The sequence below is a fragment of the Cherax quadricarinatus genome, chromosome 60, assembly GCF_038502225.1.
Source record: "Cherax quadricarinatus isolate ZL_2023a chromosome 60, ASM3850222v1, whole genome shotgun sequence".
In the NCBI taxonomy this organism is placed as follows: domain Eukaryota; kingdom Metazoa; phylum Arthropoda; class Malacostraca; order Decapoda; family Parastacidae; genus Cherax; species Cherax quadricarinatus.
The window spans coordinates 11,375,617-11,392,984 of NC_091351.1; the positions used below are offsets into that span (position 1 = coordinate 11,375,617).

The 17,368-nt window shown below is 42.9% G+C and overlaps 1 protein-coding gene across 2 annotated transcripts in view; it reads right to left on the minus strand.

The window, feature by feature from the left end:
- The window catches only part of tous (testes of unusual size), a 60,245-nt gene that overhangs the window by 5,848 nt on the left and 37,029 nt on the right, over positions 1-17,368 (minus strand). Inside the window, exons 16-23 of one of the 2 annotated variants that reach the window (XM_070097948.1) lie at positions 14,468-14,567; positions 13,475-13,656; positions 12,837-12,987; positions 11,914-12,057; positions 11,286-11,501; positions 9,391-9,492; positions 8,019-8,171; positions 7,374-7,580 (exon numbers count right to left, since the gene is read on the minus strand). In XM_070097948.1, the coding sequence (XP_069954049.1) occupies positions 7,374-7,580; positions 8,019-8,171; positions 9,391-9,492; positions 11,286-11,501; positions 11,914-12,057; positions 12,837-12,987; positions 13,475-13,656; positions 14,468-14,567 (1,255 nt within the window). Of the gene's footprint in view, positions 1-7,360; positions 7,586-8,018; positions 8,172-9,390; positions 9,493-11,285; positions 11,502-11,913; positions 12,058-12,836; positions 12,988-13,474; positions 13,657-14,467; positions 14,568-17,368 lie in introns of those variants that run through there. The other variant, XM_070097949.1, reaches the window with a different exon arrangement.

Consider the following 17,368-nt stretch of genomic DNA (forward strand, 5'->3'; position numbering starts at 1 on the left):
TGTCTTAGTCAGTTTTATGCACAGAAAAGTATCATTTGCTAGTTTAAGCCATGTTGTACCGCGGTGTGTGTGTAAAGTTTCCATGTGTCCAGTGAGGTCTGAGCCAGACCTGAGTAGCACCACTGTGTTAAGTCACCCGTGTGACCAGTGTGTTTGACAGCTGATTACTCAGCCCTGAGCGTATGAGCCCTCTTGTACAGAAAGCTTTTATGCTCGTCGCTCGTGATGTTCTGCAGAATCGTACCTGCTACGATTCCCATCGAGATTTGTTTCACTTCACCTCCAGACCGTCAGAGTGCAGTTATATGTAGAGAAACAAGTCCGGGGACGCTTAGACTAACCTCTGCTATAACTCCAACTGTCGAGAGAATGACACACTGTGTCAGCCTCGTGTCACAAGCTTCAGTGAGCAGCCTGCACAAAGAAGATGTCACTCTGACTGCTAGCTCTCTCACTGCAGTCTGGTGTATGATGTTACGACTCCCAGATGTTTCGCCCAGTTGTCTCTGCCACGACTCGCTCCACAACTCGCTCCACGCTCGCCGGCATTGACAGCCCAGCGACAGTACCAGTCGAGAAGTGTCCTCCTGAGTCGCTTGCCAGAAGTCCTGCCCAGTTGCCGAGTTTTGTCGACGCCTCACTCGAGGGCACCAGCATGTCGTGCCCCAGGTTGAGTGAAACCTGCAGCGACTCCTACGATGACTGCTTCACCGTTCCAGAGGAGACTGTACCCTGTTACGTCACAACTCAGCCGCAGCGATGTCTCCTGTGTTGCAGTATCTGTCCAGACGCAGGAAGGCATGCAGCGATGCCCTTTGATGCTCACTGCCTTTGACCACGATGTTTAGCACACCCACATGTTTTTTTCTTCCCTCCCTGTAGGAAGTTTTTTTCCATGTTCATATGTATATATATGTTTTTATTATGTGTTCTGTGCCCTGTTCCTACGAGAGCGAGACCGAGTTTCTTTTACCACAAGTATTGTCGCGTCGGGACGACGCGCGGTAGGTGGCCGAGCATATGTAGACAGCCTGTACTGTCTGCACAGACAGCCCATGCTGTCTGCCAGCTTAGTTCATATTTCGTGCCACTCAGGTGCTGCCCTCTGTACCCAGGCCTCTCGGCAGGCACGCCAGCCTGCCGGCCCATGCCTCCGCCTCACTCACACAGCGGCCTAGCAGGAAGACACAAGTACTCCCAGCTCTCTCTCGTGGGCATGGCCCTCCCGGGCCATGGGCACAACACAAGCCTGTGTACCCACCACTACTTAACAATAAAGTAAGAAGCCTCCGAAGACGTATCATTAACTACCCGCTACCAGAATACCAAATAATCTTTTCGTTATAGTTTGTGTGTGTTTGTGTGTGTGTGTGTTTGTGTGTGTGTGTACTCACCTAGTTGAGGTTGCGGGGGTCGAGTCCGAGCTCCTGGCCCCGCCTCTTCACTGATCGCTACTAGGTCACTCTCCCTGAGCCGTGAGCTTTATCATACCTCTGCTTAAAGCTATGTATGGATCCTGCCTACACTACATCGCTTCCCAAACTATTCCACTTACTGACTACTCTGTGGCTGAAGAAATACTTCCTAACATCCCTGTGATTCATCTGTGTCTTCAGCTTCCAACTGTGTCCCCTTGTTACTGTGTCCAGTCTCTGGAACATCCTGTCTTTGTCCACCTTGTCAATTCCTCTCAGTATTTTGTATGTCGTTATCATGTCCCCCCTATCTCTCCTGTCCTCCAGTGTCGTCAGGTTGATTTCCCTTAACCTCTCCTCGTAGGACATACCTCTTAGCTCTGGGACTAGTCTTGTTGCAAACCTTTGCACTTTCTCTAGTTTCTTTACGTGCTTGGCTAGGTGTGGGTTCCAAACTGGTGCCGCATACTCCAATATGGGCCTAACGTATACGGTGTACAGGGTCCTGAACGATTCCTTATTAAGATGTCGGAATGCTGTTCTGAGGTTTGCTAGGCGCCCATATGCTGCAGCAGTTATTTGGTTGATGTGCGCTTCAGGAGATGTGCCTGGTGTTATACTCATCCCAAGATCTTTTTCCTTGAGTGAGGTTTGTAGTCTCTGACCCCCTAGACTGTACTCCGTCTGCGGCCTTCTTTGCCCTTCCCCAATCTTCATGACTTTGCACTTGGTGGGATTGAACTCCAGGAGCCAATTGCTGGACCAGGTCTGCAGCCTGTCCAGATCCCTTTGTAGTTCTGCCTGGTCTTCGATCGAGTGTATTCTTCTCATCAACTTCACGTCATCTGCAAACAGGGACACCTCAGAGTCTATTCCTTCCGTCATGTCGTTCACAAATACCAGAAACAGCACTGGTCCTAGGACTGACCCCTGCGGGACCCCGCTGGTCACAGGTGCCCACTCTGACACCTCGCCACGTACCATGACTCGCTGCTGTCTTCCTGACAAGTATTCCCTGATCCATTGTAGTGCCTTCCCTGTTATCCCTGCTTGGTCCTCCAGTTTTTGCACCAATCTCTTGTGTGGAACTGTGTCAAACGCCTTCTTGCAGTCCAAGAAAATGCAATCCACCCACCCCTCTCTCTCTTGTCTTACTGCTGTCACCATGTCATAGAACTCCAGTAGTGTGTGTTTGTGTGTGTGTGTGTGTGTGTATGTGTGTGCATGTGTATGTGTGTGTGTGTGTGTGTGTGTGTGTGTGTGTGTGTGTGTGTGTGTACTCGCCTAATTGTGGTTGCAGGGGTCGAGACTCAGCTCCTGGCCCCGCCTCTTCACTGACCACTACTAGGTCCTCTCTCTCTCTGCTTCCTGAGCTTTGTCATATCTCGTCTTAAAGCTATGTATGGTTCCTGCCTCCACTACATCACTTGCTAGGCTATTCCACTTCCTGACGACTCTATGACTGAAGAAGTACTTCCTAACATCCCTATGACTCGTCTGAGTCTTCAGCTTCCAATTGTGACCCCCTTGTTTCTGTGTCCCCTCTCTAGAACAACCTGTCTCTGTCTACCTTATCTATTCCACGCAGTATTTTGTATGTCGTTATCATGTCTCCCCTGACCCTTCTGTCCTCTAATGTCGTCAGTCCGATTTCCCTTAACCTTCGCAGGACATACCCCTGAGCTCCGGAACTAGCCTTGTTGCAAACCTTTGCACTTTCTCTAATTTCTTGACGTGCTTGATCAGGTGTGGGTTGCAAACTGGTGCTGTATACTCCAGTATGGGCCTGATGTACACAGTGTACAGTGTCTTGAAAGATTCCTTACTAAGGTATCGGAACGCTATTCTCAGGTTTGCCAGGCGCCCATATGCTGCAGCAGTTATCTGGTTGATGTGTGCCTCCGGAGTAATGCTCGGTGTTATGGTCACCCCAAGATCTTTCTCCTTGAGCGAGGTTGTGTGTGTGTGTGTGTGTGTGTGTGTGTGTGTGTATACTCACCTATTTGTGGTTGCAGGGGTCGAGTCATAGCTCCTGGCCCCGCCTCTTCGCTGATTGCTACTAGGTCCTCTCTCTCCCTGCCCCATGAGCTTTATCATACCTCGCCTTAAAACTTTGTATGGTTCCCGCCTCCACTACGTCACTTTCTAGGCTATTCCACGGCCTGACTACTCTATGACTGAAGAAATACTTCCTAACATCCCTTTGATTCATCTGAGTCTTCAACTTCCAATTGTGACTTCTTGTGTCTGTGTCCCTTCTCTGGAACATCCCGTCTTTGTCCACCTTGTCTATTCCGAGCAGTATTTTATATGTCGTTATCATGTCTCCCCTGACCCTCCTGTCCTCCAGTGTCGTCAGGCCGATTTCCCTCAACCTTTCTTCGTAGGACAATCCTCGTATCTCTGGGACTAGTCTTGTTGCAAACCTTTGCACTTTCTCTAATTTCTTGACGTGCTTGACTAGGTGTGGATTCCAAACTGGTGCTGCATACTCCAGTATGGGCCTGACGTAAATGGTATACAGAGTCTTGAACGAATCCTTACTGAGGTATCGGAACGCTATCCGTAGGTTTGCCAGGCGCCCGTATGCTGCAGCAGTTATCTGATTGATGTGCGCCTCAGGAGATATGCTCGGTGTTATACTCACCCCCAGATCTTTTTCCTTGAGTGAGGTTTGCAGTCTTTGGCCATCTAAACTATATTGTGTCTGCGGTCTTCTTTGCCCTTCCCCAATCTTCATGACTTTGCACTTGGCAGGGTTAAACTCAAGGAGCCAGTTGCTGGACCAGGCTTGTAGCCTGTCCAGATCACTTTGTAGTCCTGCCTGATCCTCATCCGATTTGATTCTTCTCATTAACTTCACATCATCTGCAAACAAGGACACTTCTGAGTCTATCCCTTCCGTTATGTCGTTCACATATACCAAGAACAGCACAGGTCCTAGGACTGACCCCTGTGGAACCCCGCTTGTCACAGGCGCCCACTCTGACACCTCGTCACGTACCATGACTCGTTGTTGCCTCCCTGTCAGGTATTCTCTGATCCAGTGAAGTGCCTTTCCTGTTATGTGTGCCTGATCCTCTAGCTTTTGCAGTAACCTCTTGTGAGGAACTGTGTCGAAGGCCTTCTTGCAGTCCAAAAAAATGCAGTCGATCCACCCCTCTCTCTCTTGTCTTACTTCTGTCACCTTGTCATAAAACTCTAGTAGGTTCATGACACAGGATTTTCCTTCCTTGAAACCGTGCTGGTTGTCAATTATACACTTGTTTCTTTCCAGGTGCTCCACCACTCTCCTCCTGATGATCTTCTCCATGACCTTGCATGCTATACACGTTAGTGATACAGGTCTGTAGTTTAGTGCCTCATGTCTGTCTCCCTTTTTAAAAATTGGGACTACATTTGCCATCTTCCATACCTCAGGGAGTTGCCCAGCTTTAAATGATGTGTTGAAGATCTTTGTTAATGGCACACACAATATCTCTGCTCCCTCTTTAAGGACCCACGGAGAGATGTTGTCTAGTCCCACTGCCTTTGAGGTGTCAAGTTCGCATAGCAGCTTCTTCACCTCCTCCTTGGTTATATGTACCTCATCCAGCACTTTCTGGTGTACCCCCTTGTTCTGATTTCCTGGAGTCCTACTGGTTTCCACTGTAAATACTTCTTTAAATCTCGTGTTGAGCTCCTGACATACCTCCCGGTCGTTTCTTGTGAATTCCCCATCACCCTTCCTCAGTCTGATTACCTGGTCCTTGACTGTTGTTTTCCTCCTGATGTAGCTGTACAACAGCTACGGGTCAGTCTTGACTTTCGATGCTATGTCATTTTCATATTGTCGCTGAGCCTCCCTTCTTATCTGTGCATATTCGTTTCTGGCTCTTCGGCTAATCTCTTTATTTTCCTGAGTTCTCTGTCTTCTGTACCTTTTCCATTTTCTAGTGCACCTAGTTTTTGCCTCCCTACACCTTTGGGTGAACCAAGGACTCGTTCTGTTCTTCCCATTATTTCTGTTTCCCATGGGAACAAACCTCTCCTCTGCCTCCTTGCATTTTGTTGCCACATAGTCCATCATTTCTTGTACTGATTTTCCTGAAGAATTGAGACACTTATGCAACACATGGGAATCTTTATTGAAGAAACGTTTCGCCACACAGTGGCTTCATCAGTCCAATACAAAGTAGAAATGGGTAAGGAGAGTAGAAGTATGAGGTAATCAGACCCTCAACCTGGATTCGATGTGTGATGGACAAGAGTGATGGACTGAACACATCGAATCCAGGTTGAGGGACTGATTACCTCATACTTCTACTCTCCTTACCCATTTCTACTTTGTATTGGACTGATGAAGCCACTGTGTGGCGAAACGTTTCTTCAATAAAGATTCCCATGTGTTGCATAAGTGTCTCAATTCTTCAACTTGTCGGTTTTCAAAACCATTCATCACAACTGATTTTCCTGTCAGTTCCCTCTCCCACTGAATGTCTTGAAGGAAGTTCCTCATGCCTGAGTAGTTCCCCCTTTTGTAGTTTGGTTTTTCCACCCTATTCCTGCTACTCTCTCCACTTGGAGCTCAACTATGTAGTCGAAGCACAGAACCACATGATCACTAGCTCCCAGGGGCCTTTCATACATGATATCCTCAATGTCCGAACTACTCAAGGTGAATACAAGGTCCAGTCTTGCTGGTTCATCCTCTCCTCTCTCTCTCTGGTAGTGTCTCTAACATGTTGATGCATGAGGTTTTCCAGTACCACATCCATCATCTTGGCTCTCCATGTTTCGGGACCCCCATGGGGCTCCAGGTTTTCCCAGTCAATTTCCTTGTGATTGAAATCACCCATAACTAGTAACTTTGCTCCCCCCATGTGTGCTCTCCTGGCCACCTCGGCTAGTGTATGTGTGTGTGTGACCCAACAATTAATATTTGCACCAATAACTCATAGTTGTGACCGGGTGTGGAAGTGTGAATTGCTCATTAATCTATCATTTGTTCATGATTGTAGCCATGTATAAACGTAAGTAAATTTACTTACATTATTCATTGCCTTTGTAACTTGTGAGTTCATTACCTTTGTACCTGGTTCAGCTATCAAAACTTTGGGCCCCAGTCCCTGGACCCATTATGTACCTCTGTAATCTTTTGACTACCGCCCACAGGATGGGTATGGGGTGCATAATAAACATACTAAACTAACTAATTAACTACTGAGAAATGCACGCTTATCAGTGTATATAAACTGAGAGGTACACCTCGGCTTACGTCCGTAAGGACCCCAGGTCGAATCCTGAATTAGGCCAGACATAATAATAATAATCTTTATTTCTACAAGTACATGATACAAGTTATACAGATGTAGCTGACATCAGTAACATATTACATAGAAAGCTCCAAGTTATGCAGAGCAGTCAGGGTAAATTAGGTTAAGTTTGTCCCCAGGATGCGACCCACACCAGTCGGCTAACACCCAGGTACCTATTTACTGCTAGGTGAACAGGAACAGCAGGTGTCTTAAGGAAACACGCCCAAATGTTTCCACCCGTATCGGGGATCGAACCACGGACATCAATGTGTGTGCTGTGTGCTATCAGTAAATAGATATCTAGAAGTGGTTCAACTGTTGCGGGTCGCATCCTGGGGAAGAATCTTAAGAAAAAGACTCCAGTGGCAACAAGTAACACTGAATGGCTTTGTTGGGATATCCTAGGTCAACGCTCTAGGGTTAATACCCCTCAAGGGAGGTTCCTTGACGCTGATGAGGGGCTCTTGATCTAGGGAATTGGATCTGTGCTCCGGTTCCCTGAATTGAGCCTGAATACCTTCCATCTCCCATGTGCTGTATAATCATACGGGTTTAGCGCTCCCCATGACTATAATAATCTAGGGTTAGTAATCCTAATACTCTTTTCTTCTTTTCATTATTATTAATGCATATTCTCTGTAATTATGAATTGTCTTATTACCTGAACTGTTCTGAGTTGCTCCTGAAGGCGGACGATAGTATCCGCCTGCCGCGTCACCGTCTGCACTAACTGGTCCCTGGATGCTCGTCGCTTGCCGGAGCGTGGGTCCCTCAGACCTGCCATGCTCTCAGCCTGCCTCACCTCCTTCTCCAGTCTCCACACCTTGTCCTCCAGCACCCGCACCGACTCCAGCAGATCACTGTTCTCCTGCCCTGGCAGAAGAGTCTGTCAGTATGCAATATATCTTCTGTATAGCTTCAAAACCTAATTTCAGGTGCTATTACATACAAAATGAAGCAATCCTAAAGAAAAGGCATTTTAAGTTTACAACTCGAGCACAGTTTGCCCAGTGAAACATAATTCTAGCAATTCTATCAGACATAATTCTAGAACGGTTATCCCAAAGATACAATTCCATTACATTTATCCTGAAGAATTATCTTTTTTCAGTACAGTTAAGCAGAGGAAACCTTATTCCAGAATTATCCTACAACAGTACCAGCAGTTACCCTGCATGCAACACAGTATGACCACACACACACATATATCCTGACACACAATGCCAACACAATTATCAGGGAGCAAAACCGCTCACTTAATAATATCATGGTTATTTAGGCAAGTACTGGAGGCAATAGTTCTGACCTTAACTAGCGTAGTGACTTTGTCCTTGTGAGCTCTGGCCTGCTTCTGTGCCTGCCCCCGGAGAGTAGCTACAGAACGCTCCAGCATCTCACGTTGTCTGAGGAGCTCTAGTACCGCCTCCTCCACCTCCCCAGGGATACTCTCGCCACTAATCTGAAGCAGATCATGCTAGGTGACATTGGGGACTAGCGGACCTTCAAGGGAGGCGCCTTGATAACGCTGAAGGGCTCTTGATTTAAAGAATTTAGAAAAAAAGCATTAGTTATTACACAGAGATCAATATCCAAAAATATACCAGCACTCTAGGTGTGATGCCGCTCGGAAGTTGCATTATCAAGTTTTTGGTGTTAAGATTTGAAGTCGATCAGATGAGGCATTCACAAATTGTCACATGAAAATCAGTATTTCAGTTTTCACAATTTCTTGGGACCCAGTTAGCCCAAAATCCATCCAATTTTTTTCTAAGTAAGATATACCGGCATTTACGGTTTGAAGTCAATCTGAAGAGGCATCCTCCAGTTATGACATGGAAGCCAACTTATTTAATAAAATCGGCAAATTCAAACTTACACCTACCATAACCAATATGAACTTTCCACTGAGGAAAAAACATCAGTACGGAAATTATGAAGTTGATCAGAAGATAAATTTTTCCGTTATCACACAGAATCCAACAATTCCAAGTTTATTAACTATGTCAGAATATTGGCAAATTTTCACCTACATTACCATTAAAGATTAAGACTCTTCAGAAAAGACAAAGTCAAATTATTTCAAAGAAAAAAAAAACGCTACCGTTTAAGACACGATTAGCAAGTGAGCTTCTACACACTATAATTACAAGCCGAACTTTCTTTTAAGTATGATACACTAGTGATTAAGTTTTGAAAAGACACGTGAGCAAACACTTGATCACTTCTAACACATAGAAGAAGTGATCAAAGTCCCAGGACCGAAAGGCTTTCTAATAAGTATGACCTATTGTTTGCTCACGTGTCTGTTTAAGCCATTTTGTTGGTATGAAAACCTTACAAGACAAAACGAATTTCTCCAGTCTTGAAACTTAAAGGGATACCTGATGATCCACTATCAAGCTATCACAGATACCCAGCCTCCGGCTGTACTATCCTTGCCTCATTTAACTAGATAAAAAGTATTATTATCATTACAGGAAAGCGCTAAACCTGGACAATGGGGTAGGGTGGGGAAAATCAGATTTGTTCAGAAGTGGAGGGTAGCCAATTACTTGGATCAAGAGCCCTTCACCAGCATTATGGCACCCTTGTAGACATGAACTGTTTATCTTTGCCATGTACTCCTATGAATATGATGATTGATTTACCTGGTGTGTTGTGCTAATGAGATTACTCACTTGAGAGGAAGGGTCAGCTGGGAACTGAGTCACCTTGTCGAGGTCAGGTCTCGTCCAGAACTCCTTGTGTCGTCCACTGCGGACATACTTGTCATTGAGCGTCTGGGGACGAGACGAATGCCTCTGAATCTATTTATTTTAAAACACATGAAAGGGAAACGTATTCACTATCATTCATCCAATAGCTGTCTTGGCAGAAGTGACCTGATTCACAATTCAAATGACCGAACTGCAGCATACCCACCTCTGCCCCAGAGTGCTAGGCACTGTACTTCCTAGTTCCAAATCTCAAGTCTGGCTAACTGGTTTCCCTGAATCCCTTTATAAATGTTACCTTGCTAGCACTCCTACAACACGTCAAGCCATAAAAAAAAATATTTGTCCGTATTCCTTCCGATCTAATACATTAATTCAATCTTGCTGGATGCTCAAGCCTATAACACTCAAAACCTTTATTCACTCCCTGCAACCCATCCTGGGACGACCCCCACCCCTTCGTTCTTTCTACCAGAGATTTATAAACATTTTTGTGTCCCGTAGCTCGATTGCTAGTGCACTCAGTTCACACACCGAAGTCTGTGGTTCAATCCCCGGTACGGGTGGAAACATTAGGGCGTGTTTCCTTAAGACACCTGCTGTCCCTGTTCACCTATCAGCAAAATAGGTACCTGGGTGTTAGTCGACTGGTGTGGGTTGCATCCTGGGGACAAAATTGACCTAATCTGCCCGAAATGCTCAGCATAACAAGCGGCTTTCTGTATAGTAGTATATCACTAATGTCAACTAGACCTGTATACCTTGTACATGTTCTTGCAGAAATAAAGGTTATTATTGTTATTTTTTATTTTGACAGTCTGTGTTATCTTGCAGAAATAAAGGTTATTATTGTTATTTTTTATTTTGACAGTCTGTGTTATCCTCTTTACAATACCCAAACTACCAGTCTCTCATCAGCCCTCTGAATTATACCCTTAGCAACCCACACCGTCTTCTAATTTATACGTTCCGAATTCATACACATTGTTTTCAAACACATCTCCACTGCCTCCAACCTCCGCCTCACTGCAATTTTAAAAAACCCACGCCTCACACCTATATAACAGTATTGGTACTACTATACTCCGATACATTCACTTTTTTGTCACCATGGATAAACATCTTTATTTTCACAGATGCCTCAACACACCACCCACCTACTTATGATTATCCTGTAGTTCACAATAGATAATTATTATTAATTATTATTATTATTATTATTATTATATTCAGAAAGAAGCGTTCCACCTATACGGACCATACTTGGGAAATGGGAAGTAAATTGATATCATCCCAGGAAAGGAACGGTAGCTCTAAATCCTTTGATGACGAGCCTTGCGCCAGCTTCCAGGGATCCCACTGAAGGAAATACCTTATAGTAAATAAGAACATTGGGGATATGGTTAATCAATTGATGCACGTCACTGTTACATGCACAGGTAGGTGCTTCCTTTGAATGAAAAAATGAGACATTCATAGCCAGTAATGTGACTTATTTCAATCATCGTCCTGTTGTAAGGTGCCACCCACAATTGTCAACGAACACCCAGGTGCCTGTTTACTGTTAGGTGAAAAGAGACTTGTCCATACACTCCCTCCGGAATCAAACTCCCCTTTTTTTTAAACTACTCAATTTACATAAGAGCAGTTAAGAAGAAACAAGAATGGACAATTATGCTACCTCAGTTTAAACCCCAGTCCTCTCCAATGTCTAACTTCCTTCCTTTCCTCATGTCCATGACGCAACCCACAACAGTTTTCTAACACCCAGGTAATTATTTATCAGCCAGAGGATTGAACCTGGGCCCTTTGGCTGTGAACCGAACACCATAACACTGAGTCACAAGCACTTCCATCACCTTAACTGCTTCCTTGAGCTTCTTGGGCTGGTGTAAGAAGTGTGTTGTGTTGGCCAGGTCAGCGAGGACCCTGGTGAGGGCGGTGCTGAGGGCGTGGTGACGCTGCTGCAGGTGACGCCCCTGCTGCCCTGCCGTCACTAGACGTTGACTCAGTTCCTTAACCTGACGTTCCCTACCACCCACCACCAGCCTCATCTCACTCATCTCGTCCTCCACCTGAGGGAAAGATACATCATGGTTTCATAGCTAAGGATTTTCTAGCTTGTTGGGTTTAATTTATTATTATTATTATTAATTATTATTATTATTGTTTAGTTCTTATTATTTAACATCGTTGAAATACATTAATGTTATGATGCTCTGGCAGTTTTTTTTTGTCTTCAGCAAAGCGTTTGTTGCTTCATAAGCAAAGCCTGCAAGATCTGGGTTAAAAGCACGACATGATGACGGGTTCTTGATGAAAAGTATTAGAGATATCCTCCTCATTCTCGAATCTAACTTGATTACCTCCCTTGTCTCAGGCGCTGTATGACCCCCTACAGAATTAGCACTTCCTCCTGTGATGATGATAATAATAATGATAATTTAATTGCGTATGTATTGTTTAGTGGGAGATATGTTTACGCACCTGCTTGATATGTTGCGCTCGCTGCTCCAGAGCTGTGTGTAGAGGGGCCAGCTCCTCCTTGAGCTGACTCAACTGATGGTCCAGCAGGAACCGTTGTTTCTCCAGTTCACTGACGCTGTCTCTGGTGTTGCTGATCTTAGTCTCCTGCAGCAGGGATCTGGGATCAGCACATGCTACCTTCCTATACACCTGGTCATACTGAGCAACATGGGATCCCCATTAGCTCTGAAAGAACACTAATTAATAACTAAGAATTGTTTTAGTCTGTGTGTGATCCTCGTATCACAACCCTAGCCCCCTGGGTTTGTGTGATACATAGGGAACCCCAAGCTGCTTCCTTATGTTACTAAAGTGTGTCCAGTGCTGTTTTCCCCTGCATTACTCTGATGACCCAAGCCACTCGTATTTGCCGAGTTGGAATTCTTCCCTGTGAACAGCAGTAACTCCCTGCTGCCCAACACTAATGGCTACAAGTGTCATCCAGCGTAAATACACACGTGGATACTGCGCTTGTGCAGTCCCATGGTGTTTCTGATACATTAATCTATTACACAATAAACTCAATGGTTATAACCATAATTTTTAAAGGAGTGGGTCGGTAATCCAGCGGAAGGCTTCAGTCAGATGACCAAAAACTCCAGCTGTGGGTCATCATATGACAAAGATCCGCTTCAAGAAACACTTTTCCTGTTTCCTGACGAATCTTACCTAACCTAACCTGACTATTCACCCCCCCCCACCTTTTGTTACATTACTCTATCGTATACCACGCTGTTGCTCTACACTGTCTTGTGTAACCCACGATATTTAAGTACATTATTCTAATGTATCCCACGCTGTTTCTCCAATGATCATTAAATCGTAAGAGTAACCTGAACAAGAAATAAATGTTTGACGAGGTGTAAAATAACAAAGATGCTCACCCTGTCACGGATAATATCATCTCTGTGATTAACTTCTCTCCTGAGCGCCGCCAGCTCCCGCTCCAGCCCTCTGATGGTTGACTGTAACTTGTTCTTGTCCTCCACCAGGACTTTCACCTCATTATCCTTCTGCTCGCACTCTCTCTGCACCCTGAACATCCACATGACAACATGACATCAATATTAATGCTACAACTCAACAGTAGAGAAGTTTTGTTATATACATATTTTTATTAGTAAAAAAACTAAACCCATTAGGGTCAGAGCTAAAAACTGGACAAATGGGGAAATATCCTCGCTATATAGAGAAACTGGTGGACTTTTCGCAAATTTAATGTGAAGCCATCAGGCTAGGAAAATTAATAACAGCAGTTAACTATACCGTGAATGCATTCAACTGGATAAGAATGAATGAAGACCTGTTGATGGGGAAGAATCAAAGGACACCAATGGAAATTAGCCACACTGGATATCTTGGTTCATCCTGCGTTACTGTACTAAACCACCGTGGTACATAATCCGAATATAATCTTCTATGCCATCAATACATGTATGTGTCCACGTAATACACAGACGTACACACTATAGCATAGCGTCCATTTATCCCCAGAAAGACATAGCGAGGAAGAGTAACTCACGTGAGGTAGTTTTTCTTGAGAGCTGCTCTCTCACTTCGCAGCTTGATGACATTCTGGTGTTCCTCAGCCAGCTGGGCGTGGAGGCTAGTACGCACCTGCCCCAGCTCCGCCTCCGTCGATGCCTCCACCAGACGAACGATCTCTGCACCCTCGCTACGCTCCCTCTCCAGTTCTGCGCTGGTCTGGTGGTATTATGTGTCTTGCTACTTCATCTTGACACCTCCAAGGGCATCTCTCATGCCAAGTAACACTGGTTAAGGAGCACTAGTAGCAGTGGATGTGAAGTATTGTTACAAGTGCTCAAACTCACTGTTACGGAAGAGTTGCTGGTATTTAAAGGCCTAGGTAGAAGTAACATGGGGAATATACTTGTATACTCACTGATATTTACCCTAACACGGAACACTCTCCACCAGAGACATGTTAAAAAGTATTTTACGAATTGCTTGTTACTACAGTCTTACTTTCCAGGATCCTGGGAATGGGTTCAACAACTGTGGTCATAAGGCATCTGCACATGCCAGTTGTTCCAAGGATTTGGCCCTAGTGACCGTACCTAAGCGTTCAATCCTTGAATGCGATCGGATGAGGGGTTCTCGAGTTATGAGCGAAATAAAATAGAAAAGTAACAAAACCGTGGATACAACAACTCACAAATAACTTGTCTGTCCTGGAACATTATTAAATCTCAACTGTTGTAACCTGATAATTACAGCAGAGGACGGATCGAAGCATCGTTCCAGTTTTCTCTCTTATGTGTGGGTTATCTGTGTATTCTTACATTTTAAGATAACCTGGACACGAGATTCTGAAGGTTATAATATTAAAGATCACAGTAAATATAAAATGATTTTAATTCACTGATATCTGACTCAATTGTACGATTACTGGTCATTATGACGAGTTAACCACTTGTACTATAAGTAGAAAAAAGCTTGCAAATAATAATGTCCTTTATGGAATATTGATAAACATAATAAAAACGTGTTTTACCTTTTCCAGGTCTGTCTTGAGTTGCTGCATGATGGTCTCCTGCTGGTCCAGACGCTGCTGCAGCTCCTTCCTGGTTCGCTGCACAGCCTCCTCCACCTGTCTGCGAGGGCATTCACTCTCAATGTCTTTAAGAGTCACAGTAATTTAAATAAGACATCATTTTTTTTTACCTTACGCAAAAGCTGTGTTGTTCTTCAACATTAACAGTCTATGAGTAAAGTTTGCATTTGAATATATATATATATAATGTCGTGCCGAATAGGTAGAACTTGCGATCTTGGCTTAAATAACAACGCTCATCTTGCCATATAGGAAAAACGAAAATTTGTGTATGCAATAATTTCGCCAAAATCATTCTGAACCTAACGAAAAAAATGTGTTTCATTTTGTTTGTTTAGTATTAAATTATTGTAAACAAATCTAAAATATATTTAGTTGGGTTATTGTTATTGTTATAATAAGGTTAGGTAAGTTTTCTAAGATTCTTTTGGTGTAAAAATTAGAAATTTTTACATTAACATTAATGAAAAATATATATCTTTAAACGTACAAGAGAAAATTTTAGAAAGGACTTAATTTTAAATGAGTTCTTGCTAATTGACCAGTTTTACATATTCGGCACGACATTATATATATATATATATATATATATATATATATATATATATATATATATATATATATATATATATATATGTACATGTGTGTGTGTGTGTGTGTGTGTGTGTGTGTGGGTGTGTGTGTGTGTGTGTGTGTGTGTGGTGCCAAATAGGTAAAATTGGTCAATTAGCAACAACTCATTTAAAATTAAATCTTTCTATAATTTTCTCTTAAACGTTAAAGATATATTATTTCCGTTCATGTTAATGTAAAAAATAATAATTTTGTACCAAAAGCACCTTAGAAAACTTACCTAACCTTATTATAACAAGCGCAATTTAATTTAGCCTAATCCAACTAAATATATGTTAGATAAGTTTACAGTAATTTAATAAAAAACAAACAATGAAATATTTTTTTTTCGTTACATTCAGAATGATTTTTGCGAAATTATTGCATACACAAATTTTCGCTTGCTATATTCAGCAAGAAGAGCGTTGCTATTTAAGCCAAAATCGCAAATTTTACGTATTCGGCAAGACATATATATACATACATACATATATGCAAGTTCTGCCTATTCGGCACGACATTATATATATATATATATATATATATATATATATATATATATATATATATATATATATATATATATATATATATATATATATATATATATATATTATGGAAGTTCTGCTCTGTCTTTATAGCTGATGCTACAGCCGGGTCACGACACTACGAGTACTAAGTAAGTAAGTAAGTAAATTTATTCAGGTATACACAATACAGTTACATAGAATTATCATACATAGCAGCATATGTGTAGAGAACCTAGGATAACCCAAAAAAGTCAGACAGAGTGACTTATTTCCATTGGGGTCCTTTTACCTTATTATTATAATATAAAGGTTATAATATTTTCTTATTATTCTATAATGAAGATAACATCTTATTATCATACTAAAAAGACTATCTACTACACGAGGGTCATTAAGACTATCTACAATACGAGGGTCATTAAGACTATCTACTACCCGAGGGTCATTACGACTATCTACAATACGAGGGTCATTACTAGGGATAAGGTAAAATTTACACGTATTTTAGCTAAAAAATAGAAAATCATTCCCCTCCCTTTCTGTTGCTTCATTCATCAGACACTTTTTGGCAGTCTTCTTGAACTGGTTCAAGCTATGACTGGCCTTGACATTTGTGGGTAGTCTGTTCCATTCCTTTATTGCTGTACAATAAAAGGTGTTTGAAGCCTGGCCACTGACTGTGGGTACTACAAAGTTGTGCTCTCTCCCCCTAGTACTATGATTGCTTTGGTTCCCAACCTTGACAAAATTGACAGCAAGATATTCTGGACACTGTTCGTGAGCAATTTTATAAACATGATTTAGCTTCAGTTGTTTTACTCTGTCTTCAATATTCAGCATATCCAACTGCTGTAATTCATCTTGGCCTACATGTTCTCTTGGTCCCAGCCCCAGGATGAATCTTACGATTTTGTTCTGGGTGATTTGCATTCTATCTTTCAGTTTTTTTGTCAAGGCAGAGTACCAAGAAGAGCAAGCGTAATCCATATAGCATTGTATAAGGGCTAGACATAGGGTCCTGCGAGCCTCAGTAGGTAGACACTGTGCTTGTCTATACAGGAACTTCAGCCTGGCATTCGCTTTCTTTACTACACTGTTCCCTATCAATTCTCCTGACATGCATGGGTCAAAGGGGATTCCCAGATATTTAACTGATGAAACCAAAGTGATGGACTCCCCATTACACTGAACATTAAAATTATTTACCCTTCTCAGTTTATGTTTCGTTCCAAAGAGAATGGCTTCAGTTTTCCCTAGGTGTAATGATAGTTTGTTGTCTACTAACCATTTGCTGCAGGACTCCAGTTCCAGTGTTAAAACATTAGCAATATCTTGTGGGTCTTTACCTGTCACTAACAGAGCACTGTCATCTGCATACAGTAGGAGTTTGCACTTGACGCTGATAGGCATATCATTGACATAACATAAGAATAGTAAGGGACCCAGAATACTACCTTGGGGAACTCCACATGTTATCGGCAGGGGTTCTGATTCCGTTTTGTTGATTTTGACTATTTGTCTCCTGTTGCTAAGGTAGGACTTAAACCAGTCTACAGAACCTATACCGATAGCTTGAAGTTTCTTACATAATATATTGTGGTTGACAGTATCGAAGGCCTTTTGCAGGTCTAAGGTTACCATACCTATGAGGTTCCCTTTTGACATTTCAGTTCTCAGGTAATCCATCAGATTAATAAGG